The sequence below is a fragment of the Xenopus laevis genome, chromosome 2S (assembly GCF_017654675.1).
Source record: "Xenopus laevis strain J_2021 chromosome 2S, Xenopus_laevis_v10.1, whole genome shotgun sequence".
Lineage (NCBI taxonomy): Eukaryota > Metazoa > Chordata > Amphibia > Anura > Pipidae > Xenopus > Xenopus laevis.
Window position 1 is genome coordinate 60,874,595 of NC_054374.1, and position 19,068 is coordinate 60,893,662.

A 19,068-nucleotide genomic window follows, 5' to 3' on the forward strand; every position below is an offset into this window, starting at 1 on the left:
CCAGGTTACGTATGAGAGAGGGTCTGTAGGTTTGTTCTTAAATTGAATTTGTATGTAAGTTGAAATATATACGTACATTTACTTATTAAATACAACAAGACAGATGTTTGTCTTAACATAGTATGTATTTTTACCTTTCTGTGCATATGTATTTTTTAGGGATGCACCGAATTCAGGATTTGGTTCGGGATTCGGCCAGGATTCGGCTTTTTTCAGCAGGATTCGGATTCAGCCGAATCCTCCTTCCCGGCCAAACCGAATCTGAACCCTAATTTGCAAATGCAAATTAGGGGCAGTGAGGGAAATCGTGACTTTTTTTTCCGAAAACAAGGAAGTAAAAAATGTTTTCCCCTTCCCACCCTGAATTTGCATATGCAAACTAGGGCTAGGTTCGGTATTCGAATCTTTCACAAAGGATTCGGGGGTTCGGTCGAATCCAAAATAGTGGATTCGGTGCATTCCTAGTATTTTTACCTTTCTGTGCTCTGCAGTAGACAACACGTACCAGAGGGGATTGGGGCAGGTGGTTTATTAAAGCTAAATGCTAATAAAGGCCAAGCAAACCAGTTAGTAACATAATAGTATGTTAATGTAACAGCCCCCGTCTGTAAGTGTGAGTTGTATGTCAATTCGGCAGTATACTGTATCTGCCCATGTGTGGGGGCCTCCGGTGGGTCCTCCTGATCGATATCAGGCAAAAAATCGCCCATATATCGATCAGGCAAGTTTTTTGATTCTTTTCTGCAATCCTGGACCGCATTGGCTAGTTGATGCGGTCGTGCGACTCGTCGGCGCCCATTCACAGTATTGTAATCCGATAGTTTCGGATTCACCCCATATCGCCCAGCCGTTAGTGGGCATATCGTATTAAGATCCTCTCATTTGGCAACCTCACCAAACGAGCAGATCTAATAGTGTATGGCCACCTTAAGTTGGGTGTATGCAACTCAAGGACTACCTGTATTCCACTCTCACATATGTGACGAGATCTGTGGGAACTTTAAACAACTAAAGCTCCCCATAGACGCGACGATTCTTCTTGCCGAACGACCGATTTTAGGGAAGCCCGACCAATCCTTCGAAATTATTGTGCGGTTAGTGGTATTCGAACGATCGTACATCTTACGATTTTTCGGCCGACATCTGTCGGGAAATTGATCGGCCAGGTCAAAAAATCTTTGTCGGTCCCAGTGCAATCTCTCTATGTTTGCAGGGCCAAGCAGGCAGCTCCCCTTTGTTTTCCTGGTAAATTGGTCTTTTTAGTTGATGGTAAATTCGTACGATCGTTCTGAGAACATCGTGGTCTCACGATCAGGATCTGATCTTTTAAAAATCTCAACATCTATGGCCAGCTTAAAGGTTGTCATACACCGGCAGATTGAAGCTGTCGATTTACATCCTTTAGAAAGTTCTGCCTGTGTATGGAGCCCTCTGACAGGCCTCCATGGTCACCAAAAGTCTGCCAGATCTCATTTGTACAGGCTTCATTTTTCTGTCAGATCAATGAACATATCGGCTCATTTATGCAGTCCTTGTTCTGACTTTTCATATCCCCTTCATTGTAATGTGATTGATTGCATTGGCACAATATCGACCTACCCTAGGTGGGCTTATTGGGGGGAAAAATTTGCTTGTTTGGCAACCTCGCCAAACAACAAGTCTTACAGTGTATGGCCAGTTTAACAAGTAATTTATTCCAGTATGCAGCATTGAAAGGGTTTGTAAGGAGTGCTAAAACTCTCTTTTTGCTTACTTTTTATTACTGTGGTATATTGGTACATTCAATGCCTTTTCTATACTATGGGCTTACTGAGGCAGCTTCTGTGATGCCGCCCCCTTCACCCCCAGCGATTGCCTGTACTGCGCTGCAACACTAGTGCAGAGAGTGCAATTGTGCTCGCTTGCCCTAGAAGAGATACTTTCCAGTTAGGACTGTAGTAATGTACATGTGTCATGTTTGCAGTAGTATTAGGACACAGGGAAAACATGCAGTCTGGACTAGTGGTTAACAAATGAGTGTGCTATGTATAACTAATGCACAGTTTGCCAACTGTGGGATTTTAGGTTCCCCTGGGGACTCTGCCTGAAGGTTCATTAGGGTGACATATGGTTTGAAATTATATTTCATTTTATCCATTCTAGCTGGAAATAACATAGTAAGTTAGGTTGAAAAAAGACACGCGTCCATCTAGTTCAACCTTTTAACTCTATTTTAACCTGTCTAACTGCTAGTTGATCTAGATAAAAAGGAGGCAGAGGCAAAAAAAAAACATTTGAAGCCTCTCCAATTTGCCTCAGAGGGGGGAAAATTCCTTCCTGACTCCCAAGATGGCAATAGCACTAGTCCCTGAATTAACTTGTACTATTTTATAAAACCCTGTATTCCCTCACTTGCTAAAAAGCCATCCAACCCCTTCTTAAAGCTATCTAATGTATCAGCCTGTACAACTCATTCAGGGAGAGTATTCCACATCTTCACAGCTCTCACTGTAAAAAGCCCCTTCTGAATATTTAGGTTTATTTATGTATGTATACATAAATGTCATATGTACAGGATGTTTATATTTGTGTTTATACATATCAATAATGTGATAACTGGCTCGGGCTTACAAAATGGGTGGTAGGCTTAACTCTGTCCAGGGCCCTCTCCATTGATGACATCACCTGCCCGTTCAATATTTCTTCCTGTGGCCCAGTTGTGCCGCTTTAGGTTATAAAAAAATATAAAGCAATGCCAATTATTTTAAAAAAGCTTTACCCATTTTCTTCTTGGAAATATGTTGTTGGGCCTCTTTAAGTCATCAGGAAGAATAAAAGTTAAATCAGAGGACTTGCCAACAATAGTGGAAAACATGGCTTTTTTTAATGACACTAATGCCTAATTTTAAGTAGACAGGTAATAGACCAATGGAATCCACCAATTGGAATAAGGTGGAAATACATCCTATTGAGCAATAATAAAAAGTTATTTCATTTTAGTATTTAGGGCATGTTTCTTGTACTTGATCTAGACTAAGATATCACTAATCCTTATTGGATGCCAAACCAGCCTATTGGGTTTATTTAACGTTTACATGATTTTGTTGTAGTCTTAAGGTAGGGAGATCCACATTACTGAAAGATCCATTATCTGGAATACCCCAGGTCCCGAGCATTCTGGATAACAGGTCTCATACCTGTATGTATTTTTGTTTATGCTTTTGGGTGATCTTCTTTTTCTAAAAAAAAAAAGGGTGAAAAGCAATCTGTAGTGAGTCCGCCATTTGGTCAACATATTTACCATAGTAAATTTGTTACAATCTAAATGGAGCATTATGCCATTCTAACTTGTACAGTTCCTGTGTAGCTGTGGAAGGGATCTCGCATTTATAATCTGCTGTTTCAACGTCAGTGATACTTGTGATATTAATACAAATACATACACTGTACCCACAACCCTTAAATTAGGTAATAACCTCTGCCCCCTGACTTGGATAAGAGAGAAGATGTTACATAACCAGGCAGTGACCAAGTTTATGGCTCAGTACTCTATAGACAACAGATTGAACAGATGCGGGGAACACTGCATCAGACAGCAGCTGCTTTGGAGGCATCGTGGGACTATAAATGCAGCTTCATACTAATTACTGAATCTTCACTAGAAATCGGATGACAATGTCCTTTTTACCCTATTTTCAAAATGTCAGTATGTAGTAATTAAAGGCAACTTAAGGTAACCATAGGTTTAAGCTGTAGATCTGAGCCCTTTCGACCAATTCAGCAGTTTATCTGCCTGTGTATAGGTCCCTCCAACAAGCCCATCAGAAGTATATCTTTTGAAAATCTGCCAGGCAGGTTTTTTTCCCCCTTGGTTTGAGAACTGCATCCTCGCTCGATGGCTTGTATTTCCTAGGGCCAATGATTGGATTAGCCTGATATCAACCACCTTGCTAAACAAGTGGATTTTATAGTGTATGGCAACTGTATCAATTTAAGATAACAGATTTGGGTAAATGTAACATTGATTTTACGTAATTTGATTTTAATAGAAGGCAGTTACGGTATTTCTATGGTATTTGCACCTGGATCCATAATCAGTGTTTTTGATAGCTGCCAAGAAAATTGGCAAAGATTAAGGGGCAGATTTATCAAGGGTCAAATTTTGAAGTAATGGGAGTCTTTTTGAACTCCCATAACTTGGAAATTCGAATAAAAAAAGACAAACCGAAATTTATTAAAAAAATTGACGTTTTTTTTGCAGGTGAATAGGCTGTATTCGATCGTTCGAATCGTAGTAAGAGAGAAGTAAGAGAGTCCAACACTCCATACAGGCTTTAGGAGGTCCCCCATAGGCTAAAACAGCAATTCGGCAGGTTTTAGATGACGAATGGTCGAAGTCGAATTTTTAAAGGGACCGTACATGATAAATTTCAATATTATATTTTTTTCAAATCAAATTTAGACTATTCCCTAGTCGATGTACAAAAAAATAGCTCAAAATTCTAATTTTATTACTTTGACCCTTCACTTCAACCTGATAAATCTGTCCCCTAATGTGGGTATGTGAAGACTGTCGCTGCTGAAACTTATCCAAACAAAATGGGCATAAGCCCATTGGGGATAATCTGCAGCGGGCACGCAAATTTTAAGGCAGTATAGCTGCTATAGAGGAAATAGACCCCATGGCCAGAGCCGCTTTGTGTGATCTGCTTTCTCTATAGTTACACCACTGTTCTACTTCTCTCCAACTGTGTGTTGTTGGCAAGCAGAGAGAAGCATACAGTATATGCTCTTTTCCGCAGCTTCATTGACATGCACAACTTCGACCTTAGTTCCAATATGTTAAATAGGGATCGGCCTGAAATTGCCTGCTAAGTGACACCATCACCTAATACAGTTGATTCTCAAGCATGTGGAATTATTTAAAGTGCAAAACCAGGTACAAAAGATAAGCAATCCCCCCTCTAAATTAAATAAAACTATAATAAAACCTTCCAAAATAGTAGAGCATGAGCAATCAGGTTATTTATTTTGAGATGTATTGAATGGACATGTTTTTCACTACCTTTTTTCAATGTAATTTATGTACCAAATTCTGTGTCTTAATATAGAGAAATGCCTGATATTCCAACTACGTTTAACCGTTTGGGGGTAGACTCCACCCGGGTTCCAGATTTCTGGTTGTATCGGTGTCTGAGGAGACTAAGTGGGCTCCTGGCACACATCCTGGCGCTTGGCTTTACCATATTCTTGATAATACTTGCCAGGCCTGGTACCAGTAAGTATACAGTAACAGTGCAATGACTTAAAGTTATTGTTCATGTACAGTAATAATAATACAAATGTAATATGTGATTTATGTACTGGAAGACTGTAAATGTACTTTATAGCAGACATTTTTCTACTTGTGTTTATTTCTCATTTATTGTGTGGTCCTCCACATTATGGCTTCTTTGATGGCTAAAATCTAAATAGTAACAGAACTGAGATTAACTGGCCCCCTGCATTGTTCACACTTTATATTTCGGCTGTAAAAACCCATCATTGTTCACACCTATAATCCTGTGTTTTGTTCACACCTGTAAAGACCTGCATTGTTCACACCTGTGTTTTGATCACACCTGACACACCTTTAATGCCCACATTGTTCACCTGTTCACACCTCCGAGAGACTGTAGGAGACTGTAGGAGCAGAACTGGCATTGTGTCACTGTACATTGTGTAGTAGAGTAGAGTGGTCCTGTATCCTACTCTGCTGTGCCTGCTCTACTCTGCCTGTGTGTGCCATACTCTGCCTGTGTGTCATACTCTTCCTGCCCTACTCTGCCTATGTGTGCCATACTCTGCCTTCCACACACCATTGTGTGTGCGCCATACTCTGGTCATCCTATTCTGGATGTGTGTGCCATACTCTGTCTGCCCTACTCTGCCGGTGTGTGCCATACTCTGCTTTCCATAGTCTGCCTGTGTGTGCCAAATTTTACATGCCCTATGCTGTCTGTGTACGCCATACTCTGGCTGGCCTAATCTGGCTCTGTGTGCCGTACTCTGCCTGTGTGCACCATATTCTGCCGCTCTACTCTGCCTGTGTGTGCCAAATTCTGCATGCCCTATGATGCCTTTATGTACCATACTCTGCCTGTCCTATGCTGCTTGTGTGTTCCATACTCTGCTTGTATGTATCATACTCTGCCTGATCTACTCTGCTTGTTTGTGCCTTACTTTGCCTGTGTGTTATAATCTGCCTGTGTGTGCCAGATTCTGAATGCCCTATGCTGTTTGTGTGTGCCATATGCTGGCTGCCCTATTCTGGCTGTGTTTGCCATACTCAGCCTGTATGTGTGTCATATTCTGCCTATATGTGTGTCATACTCTGCCTGTGTGTGCCATACTCTGCCTGCTCTGCTTGTGGGAGTTGAACCAGGTGGGGGTTTGTTAGGATTTGTAAATGTTTGTTATGGGGTCCCTAAGGTGTATAATTGTGTGCTGAGAGTTGCCTGGCTATCCACAGGGGGGAAAAAAGAAAAACTTACACTCGCACACCCTGGCCGTCCAAACTCAAACGAATCCCAGGTGCTCGATGTTAGAGGGATTGGGCAACCTCAAAAACAGCGTAGACACAGAACACACCGGCACAACATGGGTAATTCTAGCAGGTATAACCTTGCTCGTTTATTGCGGATGCAACGTTTCGGGGCGTTGAGAAAGGGGTCACGCCCCGAAACGTTGCATCCGCAATAAACGAGCAAGGTTATACCTGCTAGAATTACCCATGTTGTGCCGGTGTGTTCTGTGTGTATCCACAGGGGGGAGGCATATGGATTCAAGGGCATGTCTTAATATGACTTTTTCATATTTGACTGATGTGATAGTCCTGCAGTGAGCACAAACCATTTGTTTTTTGGTTTGCTTTGTGTTCATTGGTGAAGTGCCCTGTATGTCAGGGCCATTAATGTCTTTATAAACCTGCCTAAATGCTACTTGATACAGATGAAGGGAAAAAACTCAATTGAAGTCTCTCCAATTTGCCTTAGAGGGGTACAAAATTTTTTCTTGACTCCAAGTTGGACCATACATTTATCAGCATTAAATCTCATCTGACACTTAGCCCCTAGATTGCCAGGATGGCACATCATGAGTCAATTGGTTTGCTTAGTTTTCGTCATCTGCAAATGCTGATAGATAACTTATAGTAATGAGTGAGTTTCACCACAAAAATTACACCCATAGACTCCAATGGTTGAAAAAAATAGTTGCTCGACCAAAAAATAGACTTCAATGCATTTTGGCTCCGTTTCGTGAAGCAAAACGGGTCATATTCGCCCCTCAATAATTACTTACAATACCTTAAATGAAAGTAGGTCCAATACAGAACCCACTAAGAAACAACCCCAAGTAGAGAATGTATTATTGAAAACCTTTAGCCAGTTTCCTATCCATGTACAAAAAACGATTACAAAGACCAACAGACCTAAGCAGTGCCAAATTTATGGGCCACTGTATTAAACACGTTGGCAGAATCCAATTAGATAACTTCTTCTGCAACCTTACTTTTCAAGGTCTTCTTAAATTCATAATAAAAAAGCCTGACGTGCCTGACATGACCTCTCCTTTGTAACTTCTGCCCCTCCTCAAAATGCCCATGCCACAACAGGTGAATCAGGTTGGGGAATAGTGCTGCAAAGCCCAGGGCTACATACACCTGGTAGTTTTCAGCACACTGTGCTTACAGGACACTTAATTTCAGATGTAATGGTTTTATTTTAAAAGGCAAGGAAAAGTGAAATCACAGAGTTGGGGACAGATACCAATTTGTTGGACACCCTCCAGTTATCAAACTTGCTAATTACCCCAGGATGGTGTACCTCTTTACTTAAGAAAAAAAAAATGCAAAAGTCTGTACTGGCTGGTGAGCAGTGTCGGACTGGCCCACAGGGATACCTGGAAAACCCCCGGTGGGCCCAGGTGTCAATGGGCTTCTAAACATTTGGCCTATTTCATGGTCATTCCCATTTTCTTTATGGGAACAAAGAGGCTTAATAATAGAAGAATATAGTATAGTATGTAGAGAAAAACAGCCTAATGTTTTCTGGTGGGCCCCTGGCATCCCAGTCCGACACTGCTGGTGAGTGCTGCACAGCGATGTTTCCTCAGGTTTGGGAGGAGAAAATCCTGCATTCATTGGAAATATGAAAACAAAACGGGGCAGTAATACTTCTTATCAAAATAGTTTGGAGTGCTGTTTATTATTATTAATATTAATTATAATAGTATTATCAATATATTATTTTTTTCTTAACATCTTAAACAACTCTCTCCATTCTTTCTGCAGGCCTATTCTCATGGCATCCTATCTTCATGGCTATTGCTGTAAGTAATCTGGATCCAAATACATGTTCAGTATTCCTCTCTATATGCTAATTCTGCCAGTTAAAGCATTTTATTATTTCCACGTTATATTGATTTTCAATTTAATATCTTCAAAGCATAAATAATTTAATGGCGAAAGAGAAAAAGTTGGTACAGGTATGGGACCTATTATCCAGAACGCTCGGGACTTGGAGTATTTCGGATCTTTCTGTAATTTGGATCTTCATACCTTAAAGGAATACTGTCATGGAAAAACATAGTTTTTTCCAAAACACATCAGTTAATAGTGCTGCTCCAGCAGAATTCTGCACTGAAATCCGTTTCTCAAAAGAGCAAACAGAATTAATTTTTATTCAATTTTGAAATCTGACATGGGGGCTGCACATTACATCATGTGACTTGTGCCTGCTGCACTTTAGGATGGAACTACTTTCTGGCTGGCTGTTATTTCTCCTACTTAATGTAAATGAATCAGTCTCAGTGGGACTTGGCTTTTACTATTGAGTGTTGTTTTTAGATCTACCAGGCAGCTGTTATCTTGTGTTAGGGAGCTGCTATCTGGTTACCTTCCCATTGTTCTGTTGTTTGGCTGCTGGGGGGGGGGAAGGGAGGGGGTGAAATCACTCCAACTTGCAGTACAGCAGTAAAGAGTGACTGAAGTTTATCAGACCGCAAGTCAAATGACTGGGGGCTTCTGGGAAATTGACAATATGTCTAGCTCCATGTCAGATTTCAAAATTGAATATAACAAAATCTGTGAAGTTTCAGTGCAGAATTCTGCTGGAGCAGCACTATTAACTGATGCGTTTTGAAAAAAAAAACAAGTTTTCCCATCACAGTATCCCTTTAAGTCTACTAGAAAATCATGTAAACATTAAATAAACCCAACAGGCTGGTTTTACTTCTAATACAGACAGGGTGGGAAGTGGGTGAGAGGCTTGGGAGGATGGGAATCGGAGTGCACTGGGCCCCCCTGAAGATTTTTTTTGCAGGGGCGCTCAGTGCTGTCTAGTTACGCCACTTATATAGTCAATTAAAAACTCTGTACCATTTATAAAATTAAAGGGGTTGTTCACCTCTGAGATAACCTTTAGTATGATGTAGAGAGTAATATTCTGAGACACTTTGCAATTGGTTTTCTTTTTTTTCCTAGTCACCCCTGGCAGCATTCACCAAATGGGTTAACGCCCATCGGGCCAATGGACAGGACCTCCCCTAACAAGATAAAATGGTAGCCACACCTCCACTACCTTGTCTTTTTTCGTCCTGTCCAAGAGGCCGATGGATGGTAACAGCAGGGGTCAAGACCTTGCAGGTTCCCAGCAGGGGGGGGAATTGCTCTCTCCCAAGCTTACCTCGGTTGCTGGAAGTCCAATAACTCCCCTCTATGGGGTTAGTTAAGGAGGGCCTGCGGTTCCTTGCAGCCGTTAGAGGCCAAGCCGTTCCCTCCCGCTGAGCGGGTTAGGTAGGCAATGCTGCAGCGCTGCTGGGATGTCGTTCTGTGATGGACGCGAACCCGGAAGTGACGTCAGCGCCTCCGACACATGACAAATGTCGCCGTCTGGAGCAAGAGAAGGTCTGTATGCCGGCAATCGCCAGTGTGGGTAGGTTAAGGCTCGGCGCGGTCACTCTGACAGCCGCGCTGAGATTAGAGCAGGGTTCCGCTCAAGCCGGTGAACCGGAAGTAGGAACCGGAAGCCGGAACTAGCGCGGACGCCATTTTCCTTAAGGGCAAAACGCGATTTTTTGTGCAGCATAATAATGAACATGGGAGTGTGTTCAATTGGCGCCAAAACTTGCGAGTATGGCGTGTGAGCCCTGGAATAAGCATAGTCGCAATGAATAGACTATCTAGGGTATTGCATTGTACTGCATGCATGTTATAGGAACACCTTTATAAGGAGGTGGCAACTTCCTGTCAGGTCCCTTTGTTCTTGCGATTCTGTTCACTGTGAGATACAGTTCCAGAGAAACTTGCAAGCATGGATCCTGGTATTCCGGGCAAAACACCTCACCCTAAGGGGAAAAGGTTAGATGTTGTGCTGTAGATGGGTAAGAAAGAGACTTTCTTCTTTTACACATTATTAATGATGTTTTAATTGTGATTCTACAGCCTTCCTGCCATAGAGAGAAAGGACAAAACACCTGAGAAAACGACTTTGTCACAACCTCAGGAAGATGTAACACCTTCAGGCTCCCAGGAAAATCAAGCATTTACGGATTCTTTAGCAGCTGTCATAAGACAAGCAGTGGTGCAAGGATTCCAAGAAGCAGCTACTTCCAGGAAAAGGCCAAGACATTCTCATTCTAGGCAAATGGATTCACTGTCTGAGATTTCCGAAGGGGAATTATCCGAGGAATCGGATTTCCACTCCCAGTGGGGCTCTGAGGAAGGAGAAATTGACTCGGAAGATGAGTCTAATTTTGATGTGTCCATAGTGGAGCCATTAATTAAGGCTGTCCGACAAACCTTGACATTTCCGACAGAGTCCTCAAAACTTTCTACAGCAGATAAACTTTTTCCTGCAGTGAAAAAGAAGTCAACATGTTTTCCAGTGCATGCCTCAATTAAAGAAATAATTTCCGCAGAATGGAAAAAGACAGAAAAGAGGCCTCAGACGGCTGGAAAATTCCAAAAGAAGTATCCATTTGAGGAAGAGGATGCAAAGTTTTGGGATGCTCCTCCCAAGGTTGACGCAGCTGTAGTTAGACTTGCCAAAAAGACAACATTACCTGTTGATGATGCAGCAGTGTTTAGGGAGCCTATGGAGAAAAAAATGGAGTTCAATCTGAAGAAATCCTTTGCAGCAGCTGGTGCAGCATGCAGACCAGCAGTAGCTCTGACCTCTGTCTCTAGAGCAGTGAAAGTTTGGCTCTCAAATATGGAGGAAGCAATTTCTTCCAATGTTAAAAGACATTTCATGGCTAGGTCAATGGCACTCTCCGTAGCAGCAAGAAGAGCATTGTGGCTGAAGCCTTGGGCAGCGGATGCGGCATCAAAAACGAATTTATGCCAATTACCCTTTGAAGGAGATATGCTTTTCGGGGAAAAACTGGATGCCATTATTAAAAAAGTCTCAGGGGGAAAAAGTGTGTTTCTTCCCCAGGAGAGAAGGAACAAAAGAGGCAGATTTGACACCTCATATCTCAGAGACAGAGACAGATCGTTTAAGTCTTCGAGACAATATAGACCTGGGAGAGAATTCTCAAGGCAATCATCATGGAGATCAGGCCGTCCAGGGGCCAGAAGTAATCTGAAGAGATCAAGTTTTTTCTCTCCCTCCTCTTCCGCAGCACAGCAACAATGAGGATGTCTCGGCTCAGGCAGAAGTAGGAGGCAGACTAACCCTGTTCACTCAGGTCTGGGCCGGAAGTATAAAGGACCGATGGGTCTCCGATATAATTCGGGAAGGTTTTCATTTGGAGTTTGTAAAAGTCCCAAGGAGGGATTATTTTCTAGTTTCTTCGTTCCGAAAGACAGTAGAAAGTCAAAATCTGATTCAAGAGTACATGAATCAGTTATTCATTTCAAAGGCGATAGAAGTAGTGCCAACTCAAGAAAGAGAGAAAGGTTTCTACTCAAGGTTGTTTCTAGTAAAAAAAGCCTCCGGCACACTAAGACCGGTTTTAGATATGAGAAGGCTGAACAAATTCTTGGAAAAGAAAAAATTCAAGATGGAGTCCCTAGCATCCATTATTCAAGCCATCTCAATCGGGGATTGGCTTACGAATATAGACCTGAAGGATGCGTATTTCCACGTTCCTGTCTGTCGGGAACACAGAAAATATCTTCGCTTCGCAGTAGGAGGGGTACAGGTGCAATTCAGGTGCCTACCATTCGGGCTGTCACAATCTCCCAGAGTCTTCACGAAAGTACTCGTCACTCTAATAGCAGAGTTGAGGAAGGAAGGCATAGCAGTTTTCCATTACCTAGACGATATTTTGGTGACTGCAAAATCAAGAGAAGAGGCAAAGCATCATACAGCAAGAGTACTGGAGTTCCTAAGGAAACATGGTTGGATTGTGAACATGGAAAAAAGTCAATTGAACCCGTCACAGTCGCTTCCCTTTCTGGGTGCTTATTTCCAAACACAGGAAAATCTAATATCCCTTCCAGTCAAGAAACAACAAAGCATAGCTCATGCAATAAAAGATTTCAGGAGCCGAGCAGTAGTAACAGTTCATCACTGTTTGAAAATAATAGGATTAATGTCTTCTACAATCCAGATCGTAAAATGGGCCAGATGGCATCTGAGAGACCTACAAAATTTTCTGTTAAGAAAAGTAAGAAGACCACATCTGAACTTGAGCAAAAAAACTCATGTTACCCCAAGAGATAAAACACAGCCTAAACTGGTGGTGTGTGTAAGAGAATCTAGAGAAAGGAATGTCTATAGAAGAACCAAGTTGGTCTATACTAACAACCGACGCGTCCGGTTCCGGTTGGGGAGCGCATTTCGAAGAACACTTTGCCCAAGGGGCGTGGGAACTGAAACAGACACCTTCAAATGTTCTCGAATTAAGAGCGATAAAAGAGGCTCTGTTTGCTTTGGCAGAAGTTCTAGAAGGCAAGAGTGTAAAAGTGATGTCGGACAATGTCACGGCAGTCGCGTACGTGCAGAAACAAGGGGGAACAAGAAGCTTGTCTCTGTTGAAGGAATCCAGGCCAATTTTCCAGTGGGCAGAAAAACGTCTAGAAAATATAGTAGCAGTTCATCTGCCAGGAATAGAAAACGTGAAAGCAGACTTTCTAAGTCGAGTCACTCTAGATCCTGGAGAATGGAGTCTGCACGAAGACATATTTCAGGAGTTAGTAGACGAATGGGGCACTCCGGAAGTAGATGCCATGGCTTCTGTCCAAAACAGAAAATGCAAGACCTTCTATGCAAGATTCCCGTGCAAAGAGGCACTAGCCATAGACGGATTGAGGCAAGACTGGTCAAGAGGCCTTATATACATTTTTCCACCAATTCCTCTTGTCTGGAAAGTGCTGAAGAAGGTGGATCGGGAGGCAGTGGATGCAATAGTGCTGATCCCATTCTGGCCCCGGAGACCTTGGTTTCCGCTGCTGTGCAAGCTGACAGTACAGGGTCCCAAGAATATTGCGAGGTTCCCAGGTTGGTTATCCCAGGGAATGTTTGTTTACGAGGAGAAGGACCACCTAGCCTTAAAGGCGTGGAGGTTGAAAGGCAGAGGCTGGAAAAACTGAATCTGGATGAAAATGTTGTGGATTTCTTGTTGAAATCGAGGAAATGTTCCACCTCAGCGCAATATTATAAGATCTGGGACAAATTTGTGCAATTTGCGAACCTGGAGGATCAAGATCCAATGTCTCCATCCTCATCTCTCCTGATTAAATTTCTGTTCTCAGGCTATGAGAAGGGTCTCCAATTAAGCACACTAAAGGTCCAGGTGTCTGCCATTTCGGCATTGACAGGGATAAACTGGGCATCAGATGCCTTAGTTCACAGATTCTTTGAAGCTATGGCAAGAACAAGACCTTGCATAAGGAAAATGTCACCCCCCTGGGACTTACCATTTGTGTTGAATGTGCTCGCAGGAAGTCCTTTTGAACCTTTGGGAGAGACTTCTTTATGGAACCTCACTTTAAAGGTCATTTTACTAGTGGCAGTTACGTCCGCTTGCAGAGTGGGAGAATTGGCGGCTTTATGTGCTTCAGAACCATATACGGTAATCTTTGAAGATAAAGTAGTACTACGACCTGCATTTAAATTTCTTCCTAAAGTGGTGTCAAAATTTCATATGGACTTGGAGATATCGCTTCCATCCTTTTGTCCATCCCCAAAGTCGGACAGAGAGAAACTCTGGCACACTCTAGATTTGGTCAGAGCCATTAAGATTTATCTGGAGAGGACAGTAACTTTCAGAAAGTCTGATCATTTATTCGTGATACCCGGTGGCTTCAGAAAAGGTCAAGCCCCTTCAAAGAGAACGTTGAGCTCCTGGATTGTTGCTGCAATAGCAAAAAGCTACAATACAGCAGGCAGGAAGGTTCCCCAGGGATTAAAAGCCCATTCTACCAGAGCGTTGGCGAGTTCCTGGGCGATGGAAGCCAAAGCATCGCCAGAAGCGATCTGTAGAGCGGCGAGATGGTCTTCGGTTACCACATTCTTTAAGCATTACAGACTTGATATCCGAGCCTCCCAAGAGGCTAAATTTGGGAGAAAAGTCTTACAGTCAGTTGTACATAGCTGAATAAAGCATATATTTGTTTTCTGCAATCTTATGTGTCCCTCCCTTCTGTAGCTTTGGAGATCCCATTTGGTGAATGCTGCCAGGGGTGACTAGGAAAACAGGAAATTGTTTTATACTCACCGTAATTTCTGTTTCCTGGTCACCTTCCATGGCAGCATTCACCAGGGAATTACCCACCACTAAGATGTCAGGCTTAGAACTAAGACAAGGTAGTGGAGGTGTGGCTACCATTTTATCTTGTTAGGGGAGGTCCTGTCCATTGGCCCGATGGGCGTTAACCCATTTGGTGAATGCTGCCATGGAAGGTGACCAGGAAACAGAAATTACGGTGAGTATAAAACAATTTCCTGTTTTCTTATTTAAAGTTTTTGAGTTATTTAGTTTTTTATTCTGCAGCGCTCCAGTTTGCAGTTTCTGCAATCTGGTTGCTAGGGTTTAATAATCCCAGCAACCATGCATTTATTTGAATAAGAGACTGGAATGTGAATAGGAGAGGCCTGAATAGAAAGATGCGTAATAAAAAGTAGCGATAAGAATACATTTGTAGTCTTACAGAGCATTTGTTTTTTAGAAGGGGGTAGTGGCACCCATTTGAAAGCTGCAAAGAGTCAGAAGAAAAAGGCAAATAAATATAAAACTATAAAAAAATAATAATGAAGACCAATTGAAAAGTTGCTTAGGATTGGTCATTCTATAATATACTAAAAGTTAACTTAAAGGTGGACCACCCGTTTAGGGTAAGGCCAGATGAGGAGATTCGGGGAGATTTTGTCGCCTCCCCGAATCTCCTCATCTGGCCTTACCCTTAAGTTACTTTTCAGTATCTCCCCTTAGCTATCTCCCTCTTCTCATTATCTATTCATTCTGATTAATAGCTTTAATGCATCATTGGTGTGTGCTCTTTTTGTGCTGAGAATTTGTAGGTGCTGAGAATTTGTAGGTGCTGAGAATTGCCACAGGTAAACCACTCATAATCATATAACCAACTCATTTAATCATTCAAAAATATGTACAAAGGCTTTTTTTGATGATTACTTAATTGAGTGTTTTACCTTCAGCACCCACAATGACCAGGGACTTTTCTGGCATTTTGTCACCACAACAAAATGATATAATTGTATAAGAACCAGTTCATATTAAATGATTAAGTCTTACAAATAATTCTATATAACCTGTGAGCATTTGATTTCCTCCACCCTTATTTTGCCTTCTGCGCATTCTCAACCCTTTTCATATATATCCACCCGTTGTAATCCTCAACTTCTTTTTTTTTTCCAGTTTGTTTTATGTATGACAGAGGCTGTCCTTCTTCTGTCTCCAGAAACGTCCCCTCTCTGCCCCCTTTCCAGGAAATCCAAGACTCGCTTACATTGGTTAATGCAACTGTGTGTTCCCCTTTTGGCTGGCATTGGCTTTGCCTTTATTGTGTGCAGCAAAAACCGTAGTGAGCACTTACATATGACCTCGTGGCACAGCATTCTGGGAGTGTTAACTTTAGGAGCTACATGTTGTCAGCTTGTGTGCGGTATGGCACTGCTTTGTCCCCGACTTGCTCGGATCAGTGCAGTTTCACGACTCAAGTTGTATCATGCAACCTGTGGACTTCTTGTCTATCTTCTGGCCACATCCACAGTGATCCTAGGCTTGTGTTCAGACTGGTTTCGGGCTCAAATAAAGGGGCCTATTTGGTATATCTGCCTTGCCTTACCTCTGTATCCTGCACTTATCATCATGAACCAAGTGTTGGACATTTACCTTCCCAAGCGCAAAGGAGAGATGTGATATTATTGTACCAGACACTGGAGTCATTGGTGGGATGTAGACAGTTAGTCTAAACTGCTTTAAAAATGTTTCATTACTTCATTGGAGTTTTGCTGTACATATCAGTGTATTTTAAGTTTTCTTTGCAGTCATTTGATGCAATCACCCTGGACGAACTCTGGGATGTATTTCAGAACAAACCCATTAATTATGTAAAGCCTTAGGAACAAGAAAGGGAGATCATGACAGATAAGCTTATTTTTAGCTTTAACTACATTTTTTCTTTTGTCTTCCACTGAATCAGCTAGCAGCTACGCAAGTTTCACTTAAGCAAATGAAGTGATGGACATGTCTTTTTCAACCTCAACTACTATATTACTGTGTTAACAGCCAGGGTCTGGCTTCACTATACAGCACAGACTGCTGTTTAAAGTTTAAGTTATTTATTAGTATGTTATCAGGCCCGGACTGGCAATCTGTGGGTTCTGGCAAATGCCAGAGGGGCTGCTATAAAGTCCCATAGAAATGCAGTATTTTGTGGGCTGTTTGGGCCTCTATGTGGGCTGATTGGGCCTCTGTGTACCAAGGGCCTATTTTAATTCTCAGTTCGGACCTGTATGTTATTATTTGGAAGTTGCCAAATCGAAGCAACTTTTCAACTGGTCTTCATTATTTATTTTTTATAATTTTAGTGACCCCCATCTAAAAGAAATTGACCCCTATTTATATTGCAATCTCTTATTCAAATCAATGCATGGTTGCTAGGGTAATTTGGACCCTAGCAACCAAATTGCTGTAAATGAAAACTGGACAGCTGCTAAATAAAAAGTTAAATAACTCCAAAACCACAAATAATAAAAAATGAAACCAGTTGAAAATTCTCTTGGAATGCCACTCTTAACATCATACTAAATATTAACTCAAATTTGAACAATCTCTTTAACCTAAGACTGAGATTCATTTTTCTATGAGCCTTTTGTACAACTAAAACAAAATCATAGCTATCCCCTACCTAGATCAGTTTTTATATAGTGCTTCATTTGAGGGCTAGTTTACTTTACAATAATTATGTTAAAATAATTGTTATAGAATTAAAGCTGTGCAATACACTGGGTGTCCATAAAAATGTTTGGCCTTAGAGTTATAGCCTACCCGAAAGTGGTGCAAAATGCAGGCAAGAATCAGTAAATATTAGTAAAGATAATATTAGTAAATGTTAGTAAATATAATAAGGATCCATACACACAGTAAATAGTTTAATGGTGCATAACCTATTTTTTACAGCCACATAATGTAAAGCAAAACATGGTCTAGTTCCCCAAAATAGTGGATGGCTAATTTTCTAAAATGTTAATTAACTTGTGTGAGTTTTGTTGTAATTTGCAAAAAAATTGCGATTGTAATTTGCAGTTGTAATTTGCAAAATTTGGCATTTGGATTTTTGCCAGAAAACTATTTGGATTTTTGGGCTAATTCCAGCACAGACCACAGAAACTTCCAGATAGGATAGGGGCCTCTCCCATTGACTTATATACAACCTCGGCAGGTCTGAGATGGCAGATTTTCAGATTCTGACTTTTGGCAGCCTCGGGATATACAAAATCTCGATAAATTCGAGTTTTTCACAAGGAAACTGCGGGGGAACTTCGGGAATACAAAGCGTTTCATATGCCATCCTGCCGGCGGGAAGGCATTTCATGGAGATTAGTCTCCCCATCTGCCACCACTCTTAAGGGGGTGGTTCACCTTCAAAAAACTAGTTGGTTTCAGATAGATCACCAGAAATAATGACTTTTTCCAATGACTTTCCATTTTCTATGTGTCACTGAAGCAGCTCTGGTAAACTGTTATAAATGGATACATTTAGTTGATACATTTAGTTGATACATTTCTTTGTCCCTGCTGAGCAGAATCTCTGGGTTTCATTGCAGGCAGCTGTTAGAATTGATACAATAGTTGCTAATATTCCAGAGATGCTGCTGAGAAATGTATCAACTAAATGTTGCAAAATTGTAATAGTTTAGAGTCTGCACCTGAATTACTGAGTTGCCAGACTCAAACATCAGAGACAGGAACAAAACAGTAAGAAATAAATAATGGAAAGAAATTAAAAACAGTCTTTATTTCCGGGGAACAATCTAAAAACAACTGAATTGAAAAAAGTGTTTGGAAAATGAACCACCCCTTTAAGGACTTTGCTTTACTATGCTCATTCAATGAATCATATAATTAGGCTAAAACAAACCCTTTATTGTGATAACAATAGATCTAAAGAAATGAAAACGAATCTAAAGAAGCAATTAGGCTAAAAATGCTAAAAAAAGTGCAGGGCAGGATGCAAAGTGCGAATAATAACACACTGATGTCCTGCTCTTTCTAAAAAATGCCTGCATGTGCCACATGAATACAGTACTGTCTCTGTTTGTCAGTGTTGTATTCATGAGAGGGAGGCAGTTGGGCACCCCCCCCCTTGCTCCCTACCCATCTCCTAACTGGCAGATTTTCAGTCCGGCATTAGGTGCAGACAGACCCTGAACTCAAGTGCCTTTTGAATAAACACTAAGTAGCACAAATGCAACCACCTGGGTAGCCAATGTGCAAATGATCTGCTATGTTGGCACCCTCAACAAATGAGATGATCTTTATATGTTTGGCTAGCTTTATAAAAGAACAACTTGAATGCATGGATACTGCTTCATTGTACTACAATTGTTATCACCTAATTGAGATCCTGGTCCCGTT

The 19,068-nt window shown here is 41.5% G+C and overlaps 1 protein-coding gene across 1 annotated transcript in view; it reads left to right on the plus strand.

Annotated features, from left to right (window-relative positions):
• LOC108709463 (cytochrome b561 domain-containing protein 1) overlaps positions 1-18,118 on the plus strand; it is an 18,444-nt gene extending 326 nt beyond the window's left edge. The window contains exons 2-4 of the mRNA XM_018249335.2: positions 5,091-5,257; positions 8,312-8,349; positions 15,844-18,118. Of these exons, the coding sequence (XP_018104824.1) occupies positions 5,095-5,257; positions 8,312-8,349; positions 15,844-16,347 (705 nt within the window). The 5' untranslated portion in view covers positions 5,091-5,094 and the 3' untranslated portion in view covers positions 16,348-18,118. The remainder of the gene's footprint in view (positions 1-5,090; positions 5,258-8,311; positions 8,350-15,843) is intronic.
• The last annotated feature ends 950 nt before the right edge of the window (positions 18,119-19,068 follow it).